Source organism: Thunnus thynnus, chromosome 2 (assembly GCF_963924715.1).
Source record: "Thunnus thynnus chromosome 2, fThuThy2.1, whole genome shotgun sequence".
Lineage (NCBI taxonomy): Eukaryota > Metazoa > Chordata > Actinopteri > Scombriformes > Scombridae > Thunnus > Thunnus thynnus.
In genome coordinates, this window is record NC_089518.1 from 16,916,728 (window position 1) to 16,929,384 (window position 12,657).

Below are 12,657 nucleotides of genomic sequence, written 5' to 3' on the forward strand. Positions count from 1 at the left end.
CTCTCAGAGGAGGCCACATTCAATATACTATAATTAAAAACATCCATTCTCACCAGTGAGTGTCAAATCAAGAGCACACAAGAGCATAATTTTTGGTCAAATAAATTCTAAATGATCCAGAGTCTATGATCAGTGGGCTAACATTACATTATTCTTGATACAGCGAAATCACATTTAAGATAAACATATTCTATTTCTATCTCATCACCTCATATACTATATTTGTTTGTGCTGACTCCATGAAGATAGCTGCTACAGGATGTCTACATTACCTATTACAGGATTTAACTTGAATCAAAATCTAATATTTGAATATTTCAATATCAAACTAATTATCAATAATTAGAAAAAACGAATGCCGTGTAATGTGATGTGTAAAAGTTACATTTTCAGGAGTTTTAAGTACTGATTTTCATTTCAGTTGCATTTTATTGACCAAAGTTCAATTTGCATTTTCATGCAATCATGTATTTTTTTTACGGTACAAAACTATTGATTTACACTTATATGTTACGGGTTCTGTGAAATTTTAAACTATCTCAAAAAGTGCAAGGAGGTCTGTTCATTTAACCATGTAGATGAGCTGAGAAAAGACTCTCTGAGGCCAAATTAATTGGAAAATAAATGGACACTTGCCAGGAAACTCAGCAATGAAAACTGGTTGTTACAGGAGAGGGAAAGCATGGCCTTGGAAGCTCGTTTCAGAATGCACTGGGTTCTCTGTGGCCTCGCTTTTCTGAACCTTTCTTTTGGCCTTTGCATTTGTCATTCTCTCTTTAAGTCTGATTGCTGAATCTACTGTGCAGTACAGTATTTCTTTTTTCCAGCTGATAAGATTGTGTATAAAACTTCTCTGCCTCACATACAACATGCACTCCTTAATAGTTATAGAGCACAACCAATAACTAGAAATATTGCCAGTCAAACTGGACAAAGAGAAGGATGTTTCTTTTTAAAGAGAGTGAAGTGGAATTTGAGCAATAAGGTTTAAGAAGTAAGGATCCTAATAAAATCAGAAACTGACAAGGTTATTACTCCTCAAATAATACATTAACAGTAATGGAGAAAAACATGTATTGGTTGTTTGGTAAGACTTGTACCAATATTTTTGACATCTGTTTTTTTAGCTTTGACAGAAGCAAATACCTCATGGTTTTCTACAACTGGATTAACTCCTCATTCTTCAATTTTCACCACACTATTTACATTGTTTTATTTTGGGTTTTTTTTTTTTTTTTTACCAAAAGTGTGATAAATTCATTGTATTGGATGAAAATCCCTTATTTTGTATCCATTATATATATATATATATATATATATATATATATATATATATATATATATATATATAGTCTCTGTTCTACCTTTTTGCATTTGCTCCACAGGGTAATAATACAGTCTTGGAGGGGAAAAACCTGCTTTCCAAGGGTAAAGCAAAACAAAATTTCTGAGAAAAAGTGATGCTGCTACAGTCAGTAAGTTTAATCAAATGTGGTTACTATTGTGCATTTGTCAATATGGTTTTAACACACTTTTCAGATTGAATAGAAACCAATGGAAGAGATGAGCCAGCACAAAACATTTCACTGGATAAGATACGTGAAATAAGAGGTGTTTCCTCTTATCAGGACAATGATCAATAAGAAACCACATCTGAAAAACACTGGCATTGCCCTGTAATGTATTTTGTTTAAGAGACTATCCAATCATTTAGTCTCCTCTCTATCCGAGAACAACCAGTGTTTTCTACGCTAAGGGGAAGATGTGTTAATTGAAAGAATTGATTGCAACTATAATGGAGATACACAAAATGTAAAAAAAATCTTGCCGTTTATTCAGAGAACACATTAGTGCTTCTTTAAACCAGTTACCACTTTAAAGCGTACAGATGGTGCAAATGCTATTATTATTATTTTTTTTCTTTTTTTAAATGGAAGATAACACACCATATTTGGCACTATTGTAGTGCTCCAAAATTTTTGCAATGACCTATGACAACAAAATATTCTTTATCATAACTACATTACTAAAAGCTTTAAGACACATTCCGCACAAGCATTCAGTCAGACATTTGTATTTACATAGTGTGCATGAGGGCATGCACATATATGCACATTTTAATACTGAGTTATGGTGCATTTGACATTTGAGTACAAAAGTGAAACTTCTACTGTAGCTACCTGCATACATATTTGTATACTGTACAAAAAAACACAACCCCTTAGTTTACAACTCAGTCTCAGTCTCTCTGTATTAGAAAAGATGTAAACATGGATTTGGATATTTGAGCTTTCCTCTCATAATATGCTGCTCATCTTTTTGGTGACTTAAACCCAGTTATTTCATATTTTTACAGTGTGTCCAGATACTGTGAAGCCTCATCATCATCTCCATCTTCATCTTTGCTTTCATATACTGCTGGTTTGCAACGCAGTGTCAAATATCTAAGTAGCTCAGTTTGTCTTACTGTGATCTCAGTTCATTTGTTTTACAGGTTGGTGACATAGTATGCCATGAATATATTGCATATAATTGCAGAACTTAAGAAAACTAAAAAAAATTAGCTGTATCGGTGAGCTTTAAAAAAACACGAAAATTATATCTGGTAACATCACATAAAGCCACCATATAAAAAAGAAACAAAAATTACACAGTGTCTCTAAGTGACTAGAAATAAATAAGTATTGGCAAAGGCATTGATTGCTGCAGGCATGTTTGTTTTATAAGTAACAGGACAAGACATTGGTTTGCTTTGTGACCCATTCAGTCATAATTTAGATTTAGTCAAATTGTGCAGGTAAATCTAAATCTGAGATGCGGCATTTTGAATCAGATCTTTTTCCTTTTAACTCGACATGTGTGCTAAGCTGATATCACTGTCATGTTTGGCAAATGTCAGGCACAATAATAAGAACAAGGTTGGCTGTATTACCACAATACATTTGGCACATTCTTTTGAGAAAACAACATTCAAATAGAAAAGAAAAAAAAACACCACACCTCAACAAAAACAACAAAAAGACAAGTCAAGTGCCACTAATAAGGTATCTATGACAGTACACAAATATAACCAATTGCACTTTTAAAACAGCCTAATAAAATTAATGCATACATCCCAGACAACTCACCCTTAAACTAAGCTCCATTGTAATTGTGTCTGTTTCGACCTCTGTGATGGATTCTGGCTTCCTTCCAATTTAGAAATTCTCAGTAAAATTTACAAAAGTGTATCCAACCCAAAACCTACAGATACACAGTGGCCTTGTGGACAGAACATGCCAAGGTGCCCTTCTTTGTGTTGGCACTGTGTTACAGTAGCTGAGGCTCTGAGTTGCTTGTAAGAGAAGGGCATAGCAGCCTTTCCCCTCTTACTTAAACTAAAGGCATCCATCTCAAAAAAGAAGGAGTGCAACTGAAAAGAGCAGGGGATGTGAAAGAGAGGAAAAAGAGTCACCTATTTATCTCATAGTGGATGTGGTCCCTTCTTCTTAAGTCTGTTTATGGGGCATGGTGAAGGTCCAGTCCAAGTGCACGTAGTGACGGTCATGATGTTCCCACTGTTGGCCCCCCACAGGAGCTGGGCGGCGAGCTGTGGCTCCCAGCTGCCCCACTACCTTTGTCAGCTGGCTTCTTGTCCTTCTGTTTCAGGTGAACCTTAGCGTGTCTCTTTCGCTCATCGCTCCTGGCAAACTTGCGTCCACAGAACTCACAGGAGAAGGGTTTCTCGCCCGTGTGTGTGCGGATGTGTGTGGTCAGGTGGTCACTCCGGCTGAAGGAGCGCATGCATATTCGGCACTGGAAAGGTTTGTGACCTGTGTGGATTCGAAGATGACGTGTGAGCTCGTCTGAGCGTGAGAAGCGTCTGTCACAGTTCTCTGCCGGACAGGCGTGAGGCCGTTCGTGGACAGGGGTTTTGCTGGGTCGGTTGGGGTACTTCCGTGGTCGGATGGGCTTGAGCGTCAGAGTCTGTGGCGGTGGGTGGTGTTGAGGAGGGTGCTGCTGCCCACCAATGAAACCTGGGTGAATCTGCTGCTTGTCTTTGAACGCTCTGATGGTCTCCAGGGGTGTGATAGGTGGAGGGTTGACTCGGATGGGGTCCATGGTCTGGAAGGGCTTGTGCTCCATCACGCCAACCTCCCCTTGATGATGGAAAAGGTTGTAGTCAGGGATCATGGAGAAAAGGCTGCCATCCATGGAGGCTTTGGATGTAGAATGATAGTCATTGGCAGGGTAGGCTAGAGCCGTGCTGGTGGCAGGGCTGTGGTGGAAGGAGACCTGATCCTGGTACAGGTCACTGCAGGTGGAATAGGCAGGCAGTGGCGGACCGTATACCTGCTCCATATCTGATGTCTGTCCGCCCATGCTGGCTGCGGAGGATGATGTCTGCGTCGTTACTGTACCGGGTGATGGCGAAACGCCCAGGATTCCTGCACTGACAAGGCTGATGATATTGTTATCAGAGCACCAGCCGGAACCACTAATGCCACCTGATGGAGGAGTGTCAAAGGCAAACTTCCCCAGATAGGTGACAGTCTGCCCGCTGCGGTTGGACTGGAAGCTGGATCCATACTGAATCTCTCCTGTTCCTTTCTCACTCCCCATGCCCAGATCCATGATATTATCTAGATAAAAGCAATACAAAAATCAGATGTCATGAATAAATCATCCACATGGTTGCTCAAACATGAATATGAAATGCAATCAGTTGAGAAGAAAAGCCTGTAAAAGTGATAATGTGGCAAAAGTTGTGGAAAAAAAAAAGTCTTGAAAATTCACTCTGCCAACCTATATGAACTTGAAGTGACAGTCCTGGGTTTGTCCAAAATTCAGCTTGTCTGCATATCTCTGTAATAGTGTGCCAACAAGAGTTCAAAAATAAAAGAAGTCCAATACAGTTCATAAAGAAATGTGAGCGCTGTCAGACCTGTAAGTTAAGTGACTGACTGCTGCATCTGAGACAGTGGTGTCTCTCTCTCTCTCAGATCCCACAAGCCCTCATAAATCAAGACCTAAACACCCCCTTTGATCCAGTCATTGTGTCCCTCAGGAGGACAGCCAAACTGAATGGCAAGATCTGATTTCTTTACAGCAGGGAGGATTATAAGGCAGACGCCACATCTATCACGCTCAAGGATTCAAAACACATTTGCAGCAAAGAACATCTGCACATAATGGGGGGAAAAAATTAAATGTTTCCTATCCGATCTCTGCATTAGTGAGCTTACATTTTCACAGATTTCCTTAACATTTTAATTGTCGAGAATCTTATACCTCACACTGAATACACACACTAACACACACACGTTTACCAACTCTGAAGATGCCATAAAAAACCAACAAATGCAGATGTGCTTAATGAGGACACATTTACGTGCTGATCATGGTCTGAAGGCTAAATGTGAGACATTTGTGAAGAATTCTTTCTTAAACAGAAAGTTAAAATAGATCTGTCTCCCATTTGCAGGAATTCATGCACAGGGGTGTTTATACATTCTCTCCCAGTAATTACAGCCTGTTGGATTTTAGCTAAAGTCAAATTCTAATGAAACAAACAAAAGCAAAATTACATATATTGCACAATACCGTTGAACACAGGATGTCCCTAAGAACACTTGTGGCAATAATTTAGTCTTGGATATGACGTAAAGAAAAGCTTGAGTTGATATTTATGTATCATACTCTAAATCTTTACTCTTTTGGGGGTATTCTGGAATAATTAAGAAGAATGAGGGGCATGAAATAAAGCCATCACTCTTTTCTTATAGATCACTACTCCTATAAGTGCACAGCACACACCTGCTCCACCTGTATCATCTCAGCTTGATACTTTAACAAAAAATGTATCCTTGTTATTTGCCAGAAAATAGCTCACATGCAAAAAATTACATGTAAATAAAATCTACAGTTTACAATGTAAATTTCAGCTCCATCAGACACAATTAAAACAGCAACACACACTTGGACTCTATAAGGTCTTCTATAATATTCAGTTTCATTCCGTTTGTTTAAATTTCTCCTGTCCGTGGTTTCATAAAACACATTTTATACCCGCGTTTAAAGAAAAATGTGATATGTCACATATTTAATTCACTTAAGAAAAATTAAATATAGGACGTGGCGCTGGGATAATTCAAACACACACTCCTGAGGAAAATCAGGGAAACATATTTTGGGTTGAAATCAAACGGAGATGTTGTTTTAAATTGTGCACAAAAAGAAAGAAAGAGAAAAGAAAAGACGAGCAAACAAACTTGATCATTAAAAAATGATTCAATCACAAAGTTCGTGACGGGAGAAGTAAATTGTGGCCACAGCATCACATGATGGTCTTCTCAGCCACATCAGGAAACATTTAGTATATTTTGTGCAGCATTGACCCATCACCTCAAAAGGTGAAGCTGCACAATTAGTGATTGATTTACTGCCAATCTACGACACCGAGCCGAAACAACAAGCCACATTTATGTAGGCGTCTGAATTAATCAGAAATATACGTTAATCTGGACTAAGCAATAAATCAGGCCTTGCAATATAGAGAATAAAAGGGGATCTACGGGCCCGGCGTCTTTAATATGTTTCATATAAGGAAAAACAGCCACACACGCCTACTTAAAATCCGATCTCTGACATGTTAATAGAGTTATGAATGAAAGTCATTGTCTAAAGTACTTGGGTCATCTTTGCGGGTGAATATTGGATTATTTAATCAGTGGTATTTGTAGTTTAACCGCATTAATTAAATAGCTTTCCTCGTAATATACAGCTTTCAGTTTCAATCAACAACCGATTGCGTTTTTAGGAGACTTTGCGTAAAACAGCCCTTTTCCACAACCGTTCATATCAAACACGCCTCATCTTTAGAGAATGAAAAACACCGCAAATACAATAGATTTTATTGAATAAAACATCTTAGCCGAGGGTTCAACAGAAAGTTTTGGAGATAAGTACAGTTGCTTTTTTTTCCACGTTGCGTTTAATAAATACCTTGACATTTTGGCTACGCACAAGGGATAAAATACAAATGGATTAAAAATCACATGGGGCGACCTGAAAGTCAGGAATTTTAAAAGTGTATCTAAATTATAGTGGACAGTGTTACACCTGACCCCGAGAAAGTATTGAACACGGGAATCTGCCTTTGTGCGCAACAGCCAGAGCGCAAACAGGTGCTCCAAGACAACTGTTGCCTTTCGCGCACATCGCACTTTGAATCATTTTCATCAAAACACACACACACACACACATACATACATACACACACACACACGCACACACACACACACACACACTCTCTCTCTCTCTCACACACACACCCGCACGCACGCACACAAAAGAAAAAAGTAGTTTAAATCTTACCTGTGTTCATCTGTGAATAGTGGTTAATAGATTCCGTACTGGTGAAAATATTCATAGACGTCGGGATGTCCTCTTCTGGGTAGAGACTGTCAGGGATCGTATTTATTAAACTGCTCATGGTAAGAGGGAGCTTGTCCGCTAGTTTCCCTGTCATAGCAGTTATATTCAGTCCGTCATTTAGGCTTTAAAGGACAGCGCGCAGGTATCCAAGTAGCTACACAAAAGCAGCGGGTGTTCTCAAAGTGGAAAACACAGGTGTGGATCAGGCGTGAAAAAAGGAGAAAGGAGCAGGGATGGATCCTGTTGCTGTAGCTATCCAAGTATCCCGCGGAGGACGAGCAGCGCCGGTTATCTCCTCCTGTGTGATCACAGGCTATTGTTGTTATTAATCTGATCACCGTGGAAGCTGATGGGCTGCTTGTGGGGGAATTTGAAGTCTGTGAATCAGTGGAGGAGGTGGTGGTGTTGGTTGCACAAGAGCGGCTGTACTTGCTCTATTGGAGCTGGATAGGGGACTCCAGTCTGCCCGTATTAAATAGGGGGATGGAACATTTGCGTGACGTAGATGACCATATATGGACAGAACGCCCAGCGCCAGGTTCTCCGCGCGTCAGTAGGTGGAAACTACAGCGGAGGCAAAGGCTCCGATAGATAACTGCTACAAAGTTTACTAAATCTACATGGCACCTCCAGCTGCGTCCTTCTTCGGGATGAACCGGCGGTTCCCCTCTGCTGTGGAAAACATTACACTGATTCAACTGCTCCTTATCTTTATTATTGTCAAGCATTATAATGCTGTTTACGAAAATCAGGCACAGTGTGAGCTGTTCATGCAGCTGAGATAGAGAGAGTGTGTTGTGGCTATAACAGACTCATATGTCATAATTTAGGCCTACATACTGATGGTTCATTTTATACCCAACCCTTACCAAATATGCTATTTTTATATATGCTTAGAAGTTTATTTGGTGGTTTTATTTCCAATGTGTGTTTATTTTTTGGTCCAAATAAGCTCAGCTTGAAAAATAACTCAGGATACTGTGAGTGCTTTCATTTTACTCCTTGCTTTTGGTGAACATGCACACACTTTGTGGCATGCTGTATTGCAGAACACTGCTTCAAATCCCCTTTTCATGCAGCAACACTGTCTTACTAAGACAGTAATTGACGGAGTTAATCGTTTGTAAATATTGCCAGGACTTTGTAAATCCATAGACTTGCTTTGACTTGGAGCCCAAGTGACCGCTTAAGTGGAAACTCCAAATAAGGCAGTGTCCGGCCCCGCCCCTCCATGTCTCTATTTGGACATGTGAGTTCCGGGTGAAGTAGTAGTGGAAAAGTGATCGGAAGCCACAGACGTTCAAAGAGATGACAGTGGACAAAGCGTCATGGCTCGCTTTTCACCAATTTGCAAACTTGTGAAAAAAATACCTACTCTGGTTGCTTTATAAAATAGCAATAGCAAAAATACCCCCCTATAATTAGATTTGTCACGTAAAAAAAACAAAGAGTGACTGATGAGAAATGTTTGTGTGAGGTCATTCCCTGACTTCACATGCAACATTGTCACAACATTGATTTTTAGTTTTTGCACTCCTAGTTAATAGTTTTGTGAAGGTTTTCTTAGTTTTTGGCCTGAACTTTAACTATTTTCAGCTGTAACACTTATGAAAAACATGGGCTTTTGAGAAATTCACAGAAAATATTGAATGAAATGTCAGTGCCTGAATATTCAGACCTGAGAAATTAATAGTACCTCAATGAACCAGAAGTGTAAACAGAGTGTGTGGGAGAATTAGTCTGAATCATGCTCGGTGTTTAGGGGGCTTACACAAACAGAGCAGCCAGAGATCTTGTGTGTCTCATTACCACAGGCCAGGCCTCTGTGTATATGTATGTCTGTGTATGTATGTGTGTGTGTGTGTGTGTGTGTGTGTGTGTGTGTGTGTGTGTATCTTATGAGTACCATTTACACCAGCAGGCAGAGCAGCGTCCTCTCAAGGTGTCTTTTTCCTAGTCAGGTACCTTGAATCAGCATAATAGACAACAGTGATCCTGATGGACTTCATTCAAAATTCAACACTCTCTCACCAAAGATAGATCTCGTGAGTTTATGTTAACTGCACCATCTGCCTCGTTCTGACTCACCGCTGAGGTCAAAAGGCACCAAAAGCTACAATTGTCATTTTGGCTTGTGATGAAGCTTTTTATAGGCTTGAAGCTAAAGTTAAACTTTGAACTTGTGACACAGTGACAGTCAATCTGATGGTAGTTCAGTTTTACATGCTATATTAAGGCTGTTTAAGTGTTGTGTATCTACAGTATTTGTTATGTACACTCAAGACAAACACACATTGAATCAGACACAACTGTTTTGAAAAACATCTCTTAAGAGTAAATATATGAACCAATGATTAATTTATTCCTAAATTGTAGAATTAAACTAATCTAGGAATGAGTTAGATACTGTTTGGACCAAACAACAGGAAGTCCTGACATTATAATGTAATTCACTACAAATCAACAACCTACTGCTACAAAAATGAGCATAGAGTTTAATCAGTACATGTCTGACACAGTCTAAATATAATGACTACAATGAGGTTCAAAAAGCTAGTATTAACTGCAGGACTGTTGCATCAGATTGTGGAGTTGTGCAGCCTTATCAATGCAGTGGGAGATCCATGGAAAAGGCTGCCTCAACTGTCATGTTTATGAATGCAAACTACCGAGAGAATCCTCTCAGGTCAATTTGAGGACTTACTGTACCTACAGTGTCTGTCCTCGGGGGAAACGTCTATGTGGCTCTGTGGTTGGAAAGTTGGCCATCCCGGCTGGAACACCTACCTGTTGCAGGCTTATTTCCTCGACTGTGAGCCGTGTCACATGGGGCAGGCCTGCAGTGTTTGTCGACAGCTTGCTACGTTAGATCTCTCTGATTGCAGCATCCTGGCTCTTTTGCATACGGGGATTCCATGGAAGCACAGGCTCATTTTAAAGCACAGTGGAAAACTGCCCAGGCACTGTGGATATATAGTCAAATTAGTTTTGTTTTTTCCAAGCTTCATGGGGGAAGGCTAAAATTGTTCCTCGCTGTTGGTGAAAGAACTAGAAAGATAATATGTTACCAATTATGTAATATGTATGTGCAGTTTATTTGTACTGTTTATAGGAGGGATAAAAACCTGCATTAAAGACACAAGGCCAGCACAGATACCTTAGCAAAACTTACAAACTTAAGAGGTTGAAAGAGGCATTTAAATATTCTGCTGTCCTTGTTGATGAATGAAGACAAGTGTTCAATAGAACTTAAATATGTGGATATTTATGTGATTTTTTTCTTCAGAGGCAGGATTCAAATCTCCAAGTGGAAGTGAACTGAATCTCTGCAGTCAGGCTTGCAGAGCAACGGCAGTCTGTTAAGGGTCAAACGCACAGTATATACATGTGCAATGTGGTCAGAAGATCATACTGTTGACATGCATTGACTAGATGTTACACTTGTTTTTATACTTTATCATATGATAAAGTATTAAAAAAAGAATAGATGTCACTAAAATTCATTTCGCCACTGCTCAGAACAAGAGATGAACTGGAGAAATTCTCCAGTGAGATAAATCTCCTGCACTTATTCAGCAGCAGAAAGAAAAGAAGAATAGAGACTCAAGTCATCATGCATATTAGATCACTTTAGTGCCGGTTAGGCAATTGAATTGATTATACAAATTCCTTTTAATTAATGTAAGTTTGAATAAATTAAGAAAATATTAAATGCCATTCCCATATCATCAGGGGATGTGAGAAGATATTTTTTTCAGAGAAGGCAATATACTGTGCACCGTTGAACTACAGCTGTCAGTTTTTCTTAATCATAATATTTCAACTCTCCTGACATTTGGAGTAAAAATAAACACATTCAAGGAAGCTGAGTGGCAAACCCAGCTGTTTTGGCAGGATATCTCCAAGATATAAACGAGAGAAAAAAATGCACAGTGTATTTGGAAGTACAAATCTTGGCATTTCACTGGTGTACTGATGGATTCAAGTAGGTGGTTTTTTGGAAGAATGCTCTCCCACTTGGCATGCTACACAATGAGTGTGGAATTATACTCTACTTGCCAATTATTAGAAATGTTATTTCATAAGTCAAATAAGATGGGTAAATCAAGGTCAAGATTGATATTCCAACCAACGGATACTAAACATTTGTTCAAAAGCAAAGGACTCTGACTAACTGCGTGCTTATGTGCATTGTTTTGGTTGTTTTGTTTGTGGACCCTGCTAAGTCGAGGAAGCAAACAAAGCAGATGCAGGACAATTTGATCAATGATCTCCCAGAGTTCATCAAGAGGGCACATAGGGGTTTACCAAGGCTGGCTTATCCACCAAAGGAACAAAAAACCTCCATTACCTACTCCTGCCTAGCCCACTGATGAGACACCAAATTAGGGTCAATGAAACCACCAACTAAAGATTGATCATCAGAACATCAAAGTCCCTCATGTAAATCCAGCCTTTTTCAGACATCTGGGGTATTGATATAAACCCCTCCCAGAGGAGAGTTGCTGGTTAGAAACCAATATTCCTCCTGGGGGGTACTCTGACCCACCCTTTACAAAGACCCATGAAGTCTGAAAAGTATCTCCTAGTGAAAGGGTTGAAAAGTTTATCCACACCATCCTCTGCAGACCTGCCAGGTGGGCCTCTTATGCAACTGTCCAAAGTTCAAAATGGGTTCATCATCCCAAAGTTACATTCAAGGACACTTCAGCATTTACAGAGAACAACTTTTACTTCAGAAAATCAATCAAGGACCTGAAAGTAGCTCAATGTTTCCAACTGGGGTAAGAGTGGTCAATGGAAATATGATAAACAATTACACAAACAGCAAGTTCCCTTTACCCGATACACCACAGGCTCTGCAGCCCCTCCCCCCTGTCCTGTCACTCTGAAGAGTATTTTGGTTCAAGTTCCACTGCGGCATCCGGCTGTATTGCGGTCTCGGTTTCACCTCCCACTTCCTTTTTTTGGCCCTGACGTGTTTCCGCCCCTGAATTAGAATCAACTCTTTCCACACTGAGTTGTGATATCAGGCCGTCTTCCTTCTCTTGTAGACAGTGTTCGGAAACTAATAAGAAATCCCCAGTGAGGTCAAAATCTATCTCCCAAATCCTCGGTTACAGAGCACGTGACAGAGATACAGGGCAACATCAAAACCTAGCAGCTGGTGTAACACAAAGAGGAAATCTCTTTCTAACACAGTGATAAGATAGAGACAAAGAGAGCTGACCTGCTGCAGCC

General features: G+C 39.7%; 1 protein-coding gene across 1 annotated transcript; it reads right to left on the bottom strand.

Annotated features, from left to right (window-relative positions):
• Window positions 1-1,476: 1,476 nt before the first annotated feature.
• Window positions 1,477-7,850, bottom strand: egr3 (early growth response 3). Its single transcript, XM_067606965.1, has 2 exons — window positions 7,357-7,850; window positions 1,477-4,622 (listed from the first exon to the last, which is right to left on the bottom strand). Exons 1-2 carry the CDS (start codon window positions 7,508-7,510, stop codon window positions 3,544-3,546), a joined length of 1,233 nt encoding a protein of 410 aa, XP_067463066.1. The 5' UTR covers window positions 7,511-7,850; the 3' UTR covers window positions 1,477-3,543.
• Window positions 7,851-12,657: the final 4,807 nt, after the last annotated feature.